Source organism: Chenopodium album, chromosome 7 (genome assembly GCF_948465745.1).
Source record: "Chenopodium album chromosome 7, dcCheAlbu1.1, whole genome shotgun sequence".
NCBI lineage: Eukaryota > Viridiplantae > Streptophyta > Magnoliopsida > Caryophyllales > Amaranthaceae > Chenopodium > Chenopodium album.
In genome coordinates, this window is record NC_137840.1 from 556,466 (window position 1) to 572,965 (window position 16,500).

At 38.8% G+C, this 16,500-nt stretch overlaps 2 protein-coding genes across 2 annotated transcripts; one reads left to right on the forward strand and one right to left on the reverse strand.

Moving 5' to 3' along the window:
* The first annotated feature begins 4,155 nt into the window (after positions 1-4,155).
* LOC145640743 (cell division control protein 2 homolog D-like) lies at positions 4,156-6,524 on the forward strand. The gene is made up of 8 exons (XM_081691976.1): positions 4,156-4,486; positions 4,902-5,043; positions 5,160-5,221; positions 5,378-5,489; positions 5,645-5,738; positions 5,823-5,892; positions 5,969-6,107; positions 6,195-6,524. Exons 1-8 carry the CDS (start codon positions 4,248-4,250, stop codon positions 6,285-6,287), a joined length of 951 nt encoding a protein of 316 aa, XP_081548102.1. The 5' UTR covers positions 4,156-4,247; the 3' UTR covers positions 6,288-6,524.
* A 5,286-nt stretch (positions 6,525-11,810) lies between these two features.
* LOC145639823 (uncharacterized) lies at positions 11,811-12,296 on the reverse strand. Its single transcript, XM_081691152.1, has one exon. It carries the CDS (start codon positions 12,294-12,296, stop codon positions 11,811-11,813), a length of 486 nt encoding a protein of 161 aa, XP_081547278.1.
* Between the last annotated feature and the right edge of the window lie 4,204 nt (positions 12,297-16,500).

Genomic DNA, 16,500 nt, shown 5'->3' on the forward strand with positions numbered 1-16,500 from the left:
CCTTGTCATATGCCTTCTCTAAATCAATAAAGACCATATGAAGATCTTTCTTCTTTACCCTATAAAACTCCATCATTTGTCTTATCAAATGGATTGCCTCCATAGTAGATCTCCCAGACATAAAACCAAATTGGTTATCTGAAATGCTTGTGTATGCCCTCAACCTTTGTTCAATCACCCTTTCCCACAGCTTCATAGTGTGGCTCATAAGCTTAATTCCTCGGTAGTTAGAACAATCTTGAGCGTCTCCTTTGTTTTTATAAACCGGGACCAAGGTGCTCTTCCTCCAATCTTGTGGGATCCTTGTAGCCGTCCATATCTTGTTGAAAAGGTTTGTTAACCAATCAATACCAATCTTACCCAAACACCTCCACACCTCTATCGGTACCCCATCAGGGCCAACCGCCTTCTTAGGTTTCAACTTCCTCAGTGCAATCTCCACCTCTACTCTCCTAATCCTTCGCACATACTCCATGTTGATTTCTTCATCACTCACAGAGGTATCTCCTATCACAACTCCATTACTTCCATTAAATAATTCATCGAAGTACCCCTTCCACTTGTCCTTGATGTCCTCCTCTTGCACTAGGACCATTTGGTTCTTATCTTTGACACACTTCACCATGCCAATATCCTTCCTTGCCTCTTGTCTTCTCTTTGCCATCTTATAAATGATCCTTTCTCCCTCCTTGGAATCAAGTTTTTCATAAACCTCCTGATATGCCTTTTCTTTCGCTTGACGAACAGCTGCCTTTGCCTTACTCTTAGCCTCCTTATACACTGCAAAGGTTTCATCACTCCTACATTTTCCTAAGGCTTGATAGCATTCCCTTTTTTGCTTAATTACTGCTTTCACCTCTTCATTCCACCACGAAGTATCTCTCTGTATCGAAGTTCTTCCCCTTACTTCCCCTAAGACCTCTTTGGCCACTCTTAGGAAACAGTTCTTCATTCGTAACCAAGTCATGTCCGGATCCACCTCTCCATCCCAATCCGCTTCTTCAATTACCTTTTCTGTAAAAACCTTAGCCTTTGCATCCTTTAGGGTCCACCATCTTATCCTCGGTTCTTCTTGTCTAACTTTTTTCTTCGCCTTCTCTTTCAGACGAATAGTCATTACCAATAGCCGGTGTTGGGTGACCACACTTTCCCCTGGGATAACCTTACAGTTTAGGCAACTTTGTCTATCTATGCTTCTTGTGAGCAGGAAGTCTATTTGAGTTGCATTTGCTCCACTCCGAAAAGTTATCAAGTGTGAATCCCTCTTCTTAAACCAAGTATTAGCCAAAATTAAATCATATGATTGGGCAAAATCCATAATAGCTTCACCACCGGCGTCCCTCTGCCCATACCCAAAGCCTCCATGGACACTCCCATAGCCCTCTCGGCTCGCCCCAACGTGCCCATTTAGATCCCCTCCAATATATAACTTCTCTGAGTGGTGGACACCCTGTACCACCTCGTCTAGATCCTCCCAAAATTGTCGTTTCTCTTCCGCATCTAAACCCACTTGGGGAGCATAAGCACTGATAACATTCACAATCTCCTTGCCACATAGCAACTTCAGCCTTATCAACCTATCGTTCTTCCGATAGACCTCGATCACCTCTTTTGCCAACCTCTCATCGAGAACCACACCAACTCCGTTCCTAGCTCCACCATTCCTTGTCCTGTGGCTCGTTTCTTGCCCAACATACCATACCTTATACCCCAAAACCAAGCCTCGAACTCCTTCTCCTGTCCATCTTGTCTCTTGGAGGCACATGATGTTCACGCGTCGTCTCTTCATTACTTCTACCACTTCTGCTGATTTTCCCGTAAGAGACCCCACATTCCAAGAACCAATCCGCAAACTAAATTCCTTTCTCCCACGCTCCCTCCTGGTCCCAACTCCAGGCCCTTGCTCATTTGACACCACACTCGGGCAATGTGGCGCGTCGCTTCTGGGCGACGACCTAGCAACCCTTGCATACTTATCACTGCACCCGGGTCTGGGAAGTGCAGCGCGTCGCTCAGTAGGGAACGCCCCAATGGCACGCCCTTGCTCATTTGACACCACACTCGGGCAATGTGGCGCGTCGCTTCTGGGCGACGACCTAGCAACCCTTGCATACTTATCACTACACCCGGGTCTAGGAAGTGCAGCGCGTCGCTGAGTAGGGAACGCCCCCACGAAAATATCTGTTTGGCTCATGTCATTGGATGTGACGAAGTTTTATACTGGCTGTCACTGGCCTACCGTAACCCTCCTCCTTTATCCAGGCTTGGGACTGGCAGCGGGGAACCCACTGGCGGAGTTAACTGCTGTAGAATGTTGGTGTTAAATTGTAAGTAATGGAATGGGCATTATGTATTATGATCTAATGATGGTAATTATTATTTTTAAAAAATGTAGTATTATTAACATGCAATCTCTTGTAGTTTTTATCTGATTTCTAAGAGAAAGAGCTGCAGCAAATAATCTCCCAAATTGTGCCTATTTTACATTGTCAAACTTATAGAGACCCAATATTAGTAAGAGTATCTAACATTTAAGCTCACCTTAATTTTTGTCTTAAATATTTAGTAAAATTGTCAAAACCGTTGATCAGTCTTTTATAAATAAGCCTACCTTTCCCTTATGACCAGGTTAAGTGTAAGATGTGTTGCTATCTAAATTTATTTTATACCATGTAAAAAGAAAATTAATCTCTTAAGATGATTGACTAATGGTCTGTTCTCATCGACTGAACTGAACTAAAATGAATATTTTATAAGAGAAGAAAATTAGGAACTGAACTGAACTTATTAGAGCTGAATTGAACTGAACTAAACTAAACTGAATTGAACTTATTAGAGCTGAATTGAACTGAACTAAACTTAAAATAATCATATGAGAATAGACCCTAATTTCTAGTTCAGTTCAGTTCAGATCTAATAAGTTCAGGTCAGTTCAGCTCCTAATTTCCCTCACTTTTTAAATATTCAGTTCAGTTCAGTTCAGTTGAGTTCAGTCAATGAGAACAGGCCCTAAATGCCGAACAAAACAATCTCTTCTCAAATTACGGGACCACAATTTTTGGACACGAAATCCAAAGTTCATCTATTGACGAGATGAACAAAGACTAAGTAGCAATTTCATTAAAAAAAAAATTTTAAAAAAAACTTTTGATTAAATGCAGGTCTCACAATATATCTATCTATCTATTAACCTATACTAAAAGCAAATTCTTCCATAACACTTGTCATTACCTTGTAAAAAATTTTCCCACCTTTTTCGCTTCTCTCTCTCTTTTTTTTTTCAAAATCGTTAAGTAAACTATTTATACGCTATGTATTTTCTTTCCAGTTTGACAATCATATTTCATATATACCCAAATGAATTATTTCATAATATCTTTTATATACTTTATATTTTATAATATTATGATAAAATAAAAAATTATTTAACAACAGTGCATTGCAAGTGATTTTAACCTAATTATTGCTTTATTACGAAAATATGAGATGAAATGATTATCTTTGTTTAGTTTGTTACGAAACTGTCATTTAATTTGCATTTTTTTGTTTACGTGGTTGATGAAACTGTCATTCCTATCAACGAAGTACACCCATGAGGTACTTGATTTATGATGTTTGTTTACTTGCAGAATTTCTGTGATGTGTTCAATTAACTATTTCTAAAACAATACATGCTGACGTCATTAAAGGACACTTGTCAATTTGTCATGAAAATTTTTCCCGCCAAAAGTATTTTTGACATCATAATTTTTTTCTCTATTTTTTTTTCTCCTAAGTTCTAAAACTAAACAATTACAATATTTCTTTCAAAATTAATAAATAAAATTATAATTATACATTTTTGAATAAAGAATATTGATAACTATTTTAAACAAATAAAATCTATTTAAACTGTACAACGCATGGGATTAATCTAGTTTTTGGACAAACCACACAATTTATTTGATTCTTTTTTTGGCTTAATGGATCATCAGTATGGAACATATGGGCTTATTTTATGGATCCAGTTCAACATGACAACGAATATTTCATTTCCCCCTACATTTCTGCCCCCCATTTTTGAATTTCGAAAATAGAGCCGTTACATTTTGGGGGAAAAAAGAACCTGGTTAACGGTTATATATAGTTGATCTAATATTCCTAACAACGCTCCTCACTGAAATTTGGGGCAAAGTTTAGGGTTTATTTTTCTGAAATAAAAAAATTGATCATCTGATCTGGTAAGAGAGAGAGAAATTCAAAAAAAAATGGAAGCAGCAGGAGGAGGAGAGAAGATAGCATTGTCCGCCATGGATGCATTTGAGAAGCTTGAGAAGGTTGGAGAAGGTACTTATGGCAAAGTTTATCGAGCCAGAGAGAAAGCTACTGGTAAAATTGTTGCTCTTAAGAAAACTCGTCTTCATGAAGATGATGAAGGGGTTCCTCCCACTACTCTTCGAGAAGTTTCTTTGCTTCGTATGCTTTCTCGCGATCCTCATGTTGTCAGGTTTTATTTCTCTCTTAATCATTTCTATTATCAATTTTGGGTTTTCACTTTGTAATTGTTCGATTATTTTGATTGGGGTCTTCTTAGGGTTTCACATGTCGTTTTGATTTCATTTAATTTTTCTAGGGTTTTTTAATTTGGTGATGTTTTGATGGAGTTGTGTATGTGTGTGTGTGTTAGGGGGGGGGGGGGGGGATTATGTGGCTTTGATTCTATTTTTACCACTGCTGCTTCAATTTAGGGTTTCCAATTTACAAATTACTTGCTTGAATTTCGATTGATTTGAATGATTCTGCTGTATTCTGTAATTGGAATTCTTATTGAAGTGCTGGTTTGATCGTCAATTGTTATTAGGGATTCAGTGGATAATATATGGTTTTGAAGGGATTTCTGGTTTTGTGTTGATGTTACATAGGTTGTTGGATGTGAAACAAGGGCAAAACAAAGAGGGTAAGACTGTTCTGTATCTGGTGTTTGAGTATATGGACACTGATCTTAAGAAATACATCCGTAGCTTCCGTAATACCGGGGATACCGTCCCTCCTCCGATCATCAAGGTATACTATTATCCCATGGAATAATTCTGAGAAATATATTGCCTAATATAATTGACTAGTGTTTTGAAGTTGTTCAATTTTATGGTTTTGATTGAGGATTATGTGGGTTGATGCAGAGTTTGATGTACCAACTGTGTAAAGGTGTTGCTTTCTGCCATGGTCATGGTGTCATTCACAGGTATCCAATCGTCGTCTTTTTTTTTTTGTGTTCCACAATTCATTTACTGTCATTATGTTACTATAAGTGTGTATCTCCCCCCCCCCCCCCCCCCCCCCCCCCCCCCCCTCTCTCTATGTATGAATGATCTCATTGACTGTCATTCATGTTGTGTAGGGATCTTAAGCCACACAATCTGTTGATGGATCGTAAAACTACGACACTCAAGATAGCTGATCTCGGTCTTGCTCGAGCATTTGTCATTCCCATCAAGAAGTACACCCATGAGGTACTTGATTTATGATGTTTGTTTACTTGCAGAATTTCTGTGATGTGTTCTGGTTTTGCAAGAGTTGCACAATTTGGAGATTGATATAGATGATTAATAATGTGAACCTTGATATAGATGATTAATAATGTGAACCTTACTTTGCGAAATTGCAGATCTTGACATTGTGGTACCGAGCTCCGGAAGTTCTCCTGGGTGCTACACATTACTCTTGTGGTGTTGACATGTGGTCTGTTGGTTGTATCTTCGGTATGATCTTGTGTCCAATAATCTTTTCCTTTTATACTAGCTGCAAAAACCAACTGCTTATTGTTGAATGTTTATAAATCGCAGCTGAGCTCGTGAACAATCAAGCTCTCTTCTGTGGAGACTCTGAGCTGCAGCAACTCCTTCACATTTTCAGGTCTGTGGTGCACCTTCTTCTCTCACTTTTAGCTGAAGAAGTATGTGGCTAATCCTCTTGTAACTGCAAATTACAGGTTGTTGGGTACCCCAAATGAGCACATATGGCCAGGAGTGACCAAATTGAAGGATTGGCACGAATACCCTCAATGGAACCCCAAAGACATTTCATCGGCTGTCCCTGGATTGGACAAAGATGGACTCGACCTGCTTTCTGTAAGTATTGAAACCGAGCTCCCTATGTTTCGGCTTTAGTCCTCGTATGTTTGATGATGATTGTTACAAAATGATACTGTCTTTCAGAAAATGCTGATCTATGAGCCATCCAAGAGGATCTCAGCCAAGAAAGCTATGGAACACCCTTACTTTGATGATCTGGACAAGACCCATCTGTAGGAGCATATGATTCTCGGTTTTCTGTTGTTCGCTATAGCTGCTCCCTGCTGAGACAGTCTTAGATTGCTTCTCTCAAGCATCACTACTTGGCTACTTGCAACTAGTTCTAAATACTAAACGGGTTTGATTTTAAAACCTTGTAGAACATCTTAGTTTATCTGTAATGCTCAACAACTAGGTCAATCCCTGCACTCTTAAGGATTCAATTGACTGCAATATAGCAGGATATTCCGTATTTGTTCTTGCTTCCTGATAAACAAATTCATGTTCTTGTGTGGAAGTCGATCAATGTTTACAAATTGTCTGCTGCCCAGAGATTGTGCCTCTTTTCAAACAAAACAAGTCCAGTTTTTGCTACATTGTGTAGCCTGACATGATTTCCGCAACATCTACTTATTTATCTTTGATTAGTGTAGGTAGATATGTAATACATTATAGCAGCGAACATCAAGAGTTATAGTCTCCCTTACCAACTGCACCGATAAAATCCGTGTTTTTTCCTCCCTTACCAACAAGCAGCAGATGCATCACCTCTCAAGTGTACAACCAATAATAGAGTTGTATATCTATGCCAATGAGGTATTTAAATACTATCACATGTACAATTATGAACCAAGCAAGACTTGGCTCACGCAAGATTCATACTAAGGCTATAAAGTTACAATGCATGCTTAAGCAATTTTGAGAACCAAAGGACTAGCTTTTCGTTCACGAAGTTGGTCACAAATTTGCTAAGTTCCCTTCATTATTATTTGACCTTAGTGTGGGGAAGAACGATGCTGGATAGAAGGATTTACCAATTGCAGTTGGGTTTCCTCAATTACCAAAATTCATCATCATAAGAGAGATTTTAAGGCATCTTAATTTAAATAATTGGTCTCCAGTCACCCCTAGTCATTTAATTGTAGAGACTCAATCTAACTCAATTGTTTATAAGCTAACTCGACAAATCAAGAGAATTTGAATTAGCTAATTCATTTCACTGGACAAAATGCACTACTTTGATAAGGAATTAGTCGTAGTAATGTACTAAGAACAATAAAAGTAATTGTGTATATTACACATTATTATATGATTATTGATACTCGTGACATCAGAATAGTAAACTCTTCATTGAGTTGTAGTCCCTCTATCTCCAAATGTTTGCCCTAAATGACGCTAAATTATAAATTCACTTTATTAAGGCTTTGGGCAAAAAATGATGTACATGGATTAACACAATTATCAATGAGGAGAGAGATAGAGAGAGTGCAAGTGGAAAACATGCCAAAAGTAGCATGGGACAATTTTTTAGAGACACCTAAAAAAATCAAGTGGAACATATAATTGTGAACAGAGGGAGTATCAAAATGTTTACATATATTTTTAATTGTGAAAAATTTAAATTTACATGGAGTTGAACAAGGTTCTTACCAATCGTTTAATTGTTCTTGATATTAGTCGTTAAAACTTTGTGGTTTTTTTTTTTTTTTTTTTTTTTTTTTTTTTTTTTTTTTTTTTAAATTTCTAATTATTCAAATTTTCTTGAATTTAGGTTAGAAAATTTCTTCAATTTGTTATTATGAAAGATTTAATTTTTATATGTATTATGATTTTAATTTTAGTCATTATACATTTGTGGGTTTTTTTTTCTTCCCCGTACTTAAATTACAAATTTTAAATATGGAATTTCCGAATCATTATTTTTTTTTTTTTTTTTTTTTTGAATTTAGGTTTGGATTTTTCTTCCATTTTTAATTGTGAAAGAATTAATTTTACACGGAGTTGAACAAGATCTTACAAATCGTTTATTTCGCAGGTCATTACACCTAGCTTACCTTCTAGTGATTTTAATCATAGGGTGGTGTTCTTGGTATGGAAACCAATTTGCTGTTGGAAACCCTTTTCCTCGTAAGGTTGATGATCAGGCTAATAATATCATGAACACTGTAACACTGATGATGAAGATGAAGAGACTTTTCATGGAGTAGAGCAACCAATATTGGAAGAAAAACTTGAGGGTTCTATTTTTATTTGCAAACATTTGTGGGTTACTGATCATGTGATTGCTAGAGGATGTAATGGCATGTAATACCCCTAATTTTTGGAAATATTTTCTTAATTAGTAATTTCTTTAATTAATTGAAATAATTAAATATTTCTAAATTATGATCTTGGTCGGTCCATACTTTATTAATTACCGTTATATTCCATTTTTAATTTTATTTTCCGGATTTTATCTTAATAATACTCAACAACTTTAGCTTAATTATTATCTCATGAATTACAACAAATCTTAGTTTTGATATTATCTATATATTTTAACTTGATTTAATTATCAAATCTAATTATTTTATTTATTTAAGAATGATTTTCGTTTTTTATTTAGAAAAAAAAAAAAAAAAAAAAATGAAATGAAAGGGCCGTGAGTTTTGAGTAGTTATGAAGCCATTGTTATCATTATCCTATTTTAACTTAAATCCCTTAATTTCTCTTAATTTATCTTAACCATATTAGCATCTATCCTACTTCCATCCCTAATCATTTCCATTGTATTTTCCCACATGAATTAACCTAGAATAAATTTTACTCATATTCATTTAACAAACTTACATTTATCATGTTCCCATACTTATCTCAACCCTCCTTTAACTCTATCTTACTACCCCTTAAACACTATAAATAGACCCTCAACACTTCACAAATTCCTCACACCAAAAATCAGAAAACTCTTTTCTCTACTCTCAATCTCAAGCCCTCCTCTATTCCTTTCTTGTGCTCAACCAAACCACCATTTCTCCCAACCATACACTACCCTTCTCTCGTCAACAACTTGTGCTGACCCATATTAATATTGTTGCCGCAAGCTAAGGTGCTACGCACCCTTCTACTTATTATAACTTGATTTTTTTTTTTATGTATCCATAATACTACTATTATTTATTTTTTTTTTACTACTACCCTAAAGATAATACTATTATACTTTTATTAATGTTATAGTTTTAATGTACAAATTATACGTACTAAGAATCATCATTTTAAAGGATTGGTTTATAAGTTAATAGTTTGGTAGTTCATGCACTAGTGGAGTATTATTTATAGTTTTGTGTTAATTTTGTTAACCTTATATTAATTAAGGTTATTTTAATTGTGTAGGAGGAGTCCCTCAGCTCGATCGTGGTCAAGTTTAGTGATCGTACCTTAATTGTTCTCGTGATCAAGGTACGTATAGGTGGCTAGGCCCTTGATACAATGCGTGTTTTGGTAAATGTTTGTTTGGATGATTGTTTGAGTAAACGTATGAATTTTTAAGTTAACGATTTTCATAATAAGTTGAAATATATAATTTCACGATTTAACGGTTTAATCTTTAAAAGTGTTGATCTATTTAATAAAAGTTGTTGATTTATAAATTACTTGATTCAATTAATTTGCAGCTCATTATGGGCCTGAGTATTTGGTATTTTAATTGTCCCTCTACCCGGGACTGGTTAAGTAAGACCATGAGCTTTGTATGATCTGGTCTTTCCTCGAGTATAGTATAACTTGCTTGGGGGGTGTGCACACTTAGGTGAGGAAAATTGGTTTAGGAATATATCAAAAATTGAGAAGTTTATAAATTGAAAATCTATTGGTTTGGAAAGCTTTTATTGATGAATATTACTACCCTTGGAAGGTTTAATTATTTTTGGAAAGTTTAATTTTGGAAATTGACTTATGACAATTAAATTTAATGGGTTATTTCAAAAGTATGTTTGTCTAATAAAAGTATTTACATGCCTTGCACTTACACGTACTTAGCGTTTTGCTAATCTGTTTTCCTTTTTGTTTTGGTTCGCCCTGTTTACCATTTTGGTAAGCAGTCTTGATTTCAGGTGTGAAGTTGTTCGTGCGCATACTAGAGTCGGGATTGGGATCACATAGTTAGGAATTAATTTTATTTATGGACAAGTTTTTATTAGTTTATTTTGAAACAGTTATTATGGTTACTCCTATTATTAATAAAAGTTAGTTATTTTTCCGCTGCAATTTGAGTAATTAATTAAGCCTTACGTTTTAACGTGGCGGTAATACGCCCAAGTCTATCTCTACAGTATCTGTATACGTATAAATATAGTATTTACGTAGAGGGAGATTTGGGGGTGTTACATGGCACAATTGTGTATGGAGATGACTTTCATGAGCGTATTGTGGCCATTGAAAAGATAGTAACCGCATGTTACAAGTTGGACGTGATTCTGATCAACATCTTAATATAGTGCGTTGTTTTGGAAAAGAGTTTGACAACGAATTTGATTATGTATGCTTTGAACGTTGCTTTTGTAATATGTCAGACCTTATATATGATCACTCTAAAGTGTTACTGGAGGAAACAAATTCGATCTTCTCTACTGAATTTCAATAGAAAGAACAAAGAATTTCGTCAATAGACTTGTATACTCCTACCAATACTCCAACAGCTCGGATGATTAATTTGATTAGAGGTATTGTATCCGGCTTAAGATACCTGCATACTCTTGGAATAATACACATGAATTTTAAGCCTCATAATATCTTAATACTGAAAGTTGGGATGACTTTGTCCCGAAAATTAGTGATCTAGGCATTTCAAAATTAATAATAGAGTAGACTGATCCACTCTGGTAAGCTGCTTAAATAATTTTCTCTTCGTATTTTTTTTTTCCCCCTAAACCCCTTACTTCTTCAATTTTATGTAGGAAGCGGCACAGCTGGTTGGAGAGCTCCCTGTCACGTGCTGACTGATCCCCTTAGTCTTTTGCACGTGCGCCCACTAACTTCCTTCCCCAAGGTTGCTAGTCAAGGCTTACCCCGAGTATTGCTTATAGCAAGTATGGCAACGAAAGCTAAAGTAAGTGAGTAAGTAAGCACAAGTGAGAGAATAAGTTTAAGAGAACTTTGTATTGCTTGAGAGACAGTGTTTACAAATGCTTGGATGGATTACAAAATGAGGGGAAGGTCCCTATTTATAGGCCTCCCAAGTAACTAGAATGTTCTACTCTAGATCCTTCTAACCTCCTCAAATGGAGGGTCCTAGAAGCTAACTATTCTAGAGCTTTATATACAATTCTGATCTCCTACTCATATGTACATCTTTCCGGAGTATTCCACACTACTCTAGAGATTACAAGTATGTACAAGAGCAACCTAGAAACTTCTAGAAGCTTCCGGACGCATCCAGAGTCTCCTAGCGTATTATGGAAGGTTCTGGACTTCTCTTTGAAAATCTGGCTGCACCATTGTGTTCCTTGGGTCCAAAAACGGTTGACCACCAAGTTTGGGCTCATTTGGATTCCATTTGGTCTCCCAAATGACCCATTATTGTGTTACTGTCAATGCGGTGTTCACTAGAATTCCAGCAGGGGTGCTATATAAAGCTCTATAGGGGGAAGGTGCTTACTAGCACCCATGGGCATCTCCCTTGGCCCAAGTTGTTGCCTACTACCCATACGACCGCATTGATGCTATCATGGGTGTGGGATATGAGTCGTGACATGCTCCCCCACCCAAGTCTTGACGACCCCGTCAAGGCCGTCCCTCGAACTCGGAGATCTTGTCCCGAAATTGCCAAAGGTCCTCCTCTTTCTCCCATGTTGCCTCGCTGTCCGGGAGCCCTTTCCATCGGACAAGATACTCATGATAGCTTGGCACACCTCGTTTTCTAATGGCCCTCTTGGCCTCAATAACCTCGATGTCCCATTCAAATGAAGTCACCACCGCGGTTGGTGCTCGGTGTGACTCACCCCGTGATGGATCCTCCTTATCTTCATGATAAGGTTTGAGCATACTTACATGGAACACCGGGTGAATTTTAAGTTTTTGTGGTAGCTCAAGCTTATAGGAAACCTTCCCAACCTTCTTAATTATCGAGAAAGGTCCCTCGTACTTCCGCACAAGGCCCTTGTGCACCTTGCGGAAGACTTTAAATTGCTGAGGTAGCAGCTTAACCATGACCAAGTCGCCCTCCATGAACTCCAATGGGCGTCTATGCTTGTCCGCCCACTTGTTCATCTTTTTGGCGGCTTTGTCAAGATATGCCTTCGTGATGTCCAATTGCTCGTGCCACCCCTTGGCTAGTGTCACAGATAATTTTTCATTAACTATGATGGCGTTAGAATCACTAACCAGCCTAACTCGTCATACTAACATAGTATATGAACACAATATAATAAACACGATAGCACATACAAACACTTAGAATATAACAAAGCATACTTCTTTTATTAATATCATTAATAACATAATTACACAATGGTTTCTAGATGCCTTGGACAGACCCCATGGTCACCTATTTATAGGCAAAGGAGGACAGACCCACTCCAATGCGAACAGACACTAAACACACATGCGCGCCAAGTGGCGCTCATGCATTTATCCGTAAACTATTACAAGTTAGCAATCCTAACCAAGCGTCGCATATAGCATTCCTTAGCCAACCGTTGCGGATCGCCACCATCAGCAATCCTAGCCAAATGTTGCGGATCGCCACCATCATCACTCGTGTCTCTTCGCTCCAATCAGAATGCCTTTGCCCACAATCCATGATCCATAATATGAAGTGTCGCTTCGCCTTGGCTTAGCATCCAATCCTTATCCATAGATCGTACCCCTTCGCATCAATCAGCTAGCTCCAACCAACGCCTTGCTTCGCATTCCATAGCATCTCTTCACGTAGGGATTAACTTCCAACATCCGTGCCAACTTATCACAAAGCATCGCACCCACGTGCTGCCTCGTCAGCACTATGCCGGAGTCCAAGCATCGCGTTGCTTCGCCACACCACACCGGTGCTCAAGTATCGCGTCGCTTCGGTCTCCCGTGCCGTTGGCTGGGAAACGTCCCATAGCAACGCCGGTGCCCAACCAACACGTCACTTCGTAGCAACGCCGGTGCCCAACCAACACGTCACTTCGTAGCAACGCCGGAGCTCAACCGACGCGTCGCTTCGTAGCCAACACCAAGCACGCAACCAATAAAGGCTCACCACGAGCCTTCGCTCAAACCCGAGTCATTTAGCCCACTAAATCAACAAGCCAACGTTGTGCCCAAGTCCTAGATAGACCATACTATCCTTAGAACAATGCATCATGGCCTTAGCCAATTATAAGACCATGGCCGCACCAAGCCATGACTGACACCTTCCCCCTATAGAGCTTTATATAGTATTACGCTTGTAATTCTAGTGAACACGCTAGTGACGGAAACACAATAATGGACTATTAGCCCCAATCCTTGGGTCCAATGCCCATCCAATCAACCTTAGCTTACCAAGCTAACATATAGAGGCAACCATATGCCTTTATTTACTTACTAGCCACACCATAGGGTCTTATAGTAATATTTACAAGGCCTAGCACCTAGCCAAGCCGTAGTGTGCCTTTGCCTAGGCACGCCATGCCGCGCATGGCCCATTAGGGGTCTTACAAACCTCCCCCACTTGAAGATCCTGACGCCCTCGTCAGGTATTCTTCAATCTTAGCCTCGAATTGCCATAACGTAGTATCTCGTTCCCACGAAGCCTCCGCTTCGGGGCAATTCTTCCACTGCACAAAGTACTCAACTCGGCGAATTTTCTTACTTTGGCCCAACACCCTTCGATCTAATATCTTTTCCACTTCCTTAGTGAACTATTTTCTAATCGTTGGAAGGTTCCTCTTTGAGGCAGGATGTAGACCTTCTGCATCCTCGTAGTAAGGCTTCAAATAGCTTACATGGAAGGTTGGGTGTACCTTCAATCTCTCTGGTAATTGCAACCGATATGCAACAACACCCACTTTCTTCAACACCTCAAATGGACCATCGTACCTTGGGATCAAAGCCGGTTGCACCGTTTTGATGCTAATCTTTTTCCAAATCTGAGGAGTAAGTTTTAGCAACACTTTATCTCCAACATTAAACCCTAATGGACGCCTTCCCTTATCAGCGTACTTCTTCATGCGATGAGAGGCCTTCTCTAGGTTATCTCTCACCTCTTCCATCAACTCTTGATGATTTGTAGCAAAGCGATGCGCTGCAGGGCAGCCCACATCTTTACTTTGCTTTATGACCTCATGCGGCGTATGTGGCTGCCAACCCATAACAAGTTCAAAGGGACTCATTCCCGTTGCCGAACTCTTATGGAGGTTATAACAAAACTGAGTAGGATCCAATAACTCCAGCCAATTCTTCTGAGAGGCTGTAACATAATGCCTTAGATACTCTTCTAGTAACCCATTGATTCGTTCCGTTTGTCCATCCGTTTGTGGATGATTGGCAGTTAAGAATTTTAACTCCGAACCAAACAAATTAAACAAGGCAACCCAAAATCGACCAGTAAACCGTGTATCCCTATCACTAACAATATCTTGCGGTAAACCAAAATATTTCACAACATACCCAAGAAATAACTTCGCTGCCTCCTCGGCAGGACATGCATTAGGAGCCGGAATGAACACAACATACTTCGAAAAACGATCTACTACCACCATGATAGACTTTTGCCCGTTTACATTGGAAACCCTGAAATAAAATCCATCGAAACTGAAATCCTTGGCTTCTCCGGAATAGACAATGGTTGCAATAAACCTGCTTCCTTGCGACGCTCAGTCTTTTCCAATTGGCACACATGGCATGATTTCACATATGCTTCCACTTCCGCCTGCATCCTAGGCCAAAAATAACTACGTTCCAACAACGCTTGCGTCCTTTCCATTCCTGGGTGTCCAGCCCATACAACATCATGGACCGATCTCAACAATTCTTGACGCAATTTACCAGATGGGACGTAACCCGTTCTCTAACCAGTATCTTCGCACAGAACCTTCCTTCACTAACTCACATAACTTAACATATTCCGCATTGTCCTTGCACTCATCCCGAACACGCTGAGTAAAATCATATTGCACACTAGTAAGGGCCGCAAACACCTCTTGCGTTTTCCTACTAAGTGCATCCGGTACACTATTATGGCGTCCCGGTTTGTGCTGCCAAGCAAAGTCGTATTCCTCAAGGAATTCCATCCATCGAGCCTGCTTTGGCGACAACGTCTTATGTGATTGAAAGAATGTATTCGCCACATTATCCGTCAAAACTGTAAATTTTGTACCCAACAGATAATGGCGCCAAGTACGAAGGCAATGAACAAATGCTAGCATTTCCTTTTCATGTGCCGAGTATTTCTCCTCCGCCTCTTTGAGATTTTGCCCTTAGAAAGCAACGGGGTGTCCATCTTGGACCAGAACCCCACCAATGGCTCTGCCCGAAGCATCAGTGTGTACTTCGAACGACTTATCAAACTCCGGAAGTTTAAGCACTGGTTCGGATGAAATGGCTAACTTTAAACCCTTGAAAGCATCTTCACACTTGTCTGACCATGCCCACGCTTGCCCTTTCTTCAAAAAATCAGTGAGCGGTGCCACTTTTTGAGAATAACCCTTGATAAATTTTCGATAATAATTGGATAACCCCAAAAATGATCGCAACTCTGAAACTGTTTTGGGCTCTTCCCAATTGAAAATTGCCTTCACCTTGTTTTCATCCATCCGAACTCTTCCCTTGCTAATTTTGTGACCAAGGAACATAATCTCTGTTTTTGCAAACTCGCATTTTTCCTTTTTCACATATAACTCGTACTTCCTCAATTGTTCGAAAACCAACCTATGATGATTAACATGTTCATCTAAACTGTTCGAATACACAACAATGCCGTCTAAATAAACGACACAAAAACTATCAAGATACTCGTAAAGAACATTATTCATTAAGTTACAGAAAGTAGCCGGGGCATTGGTTAGCCCAAACGGCATTACAAGAAATTCATACGATCCATACCTAGTTACACAAGTAGTTTTGGGCTCATCACCCTCCTTAATTCTAACTTGCCAATAACCAGAACGTAAAACAAGCTTAGTAAAATAAGTAGCCTTAGATAACCTATCAAATAAGTATTCTGTCCTTGGAATGGGATACTTATTCTTCACCGTTATCTTGTTCAGCGCACGATAATCAACACACAGTTAGCTTTCGCTTAGTAGCTTCATGCCACTCAAGCACACTCAAGTCTTTTGTGCTTTTTAAACTTTAAGAGCTTATCTACGCACACGGCGAGGGGCCGAGCTGACTGATGAGTGATTAGCCTTTAGAAAAAGGCTAAACTCTCATGTGGAGCTAACGGAATTGAAGCTTTGGAATGAGGGTTTGATGCTTGCCGCAGACGATACTCTTATTTTTTATCAGT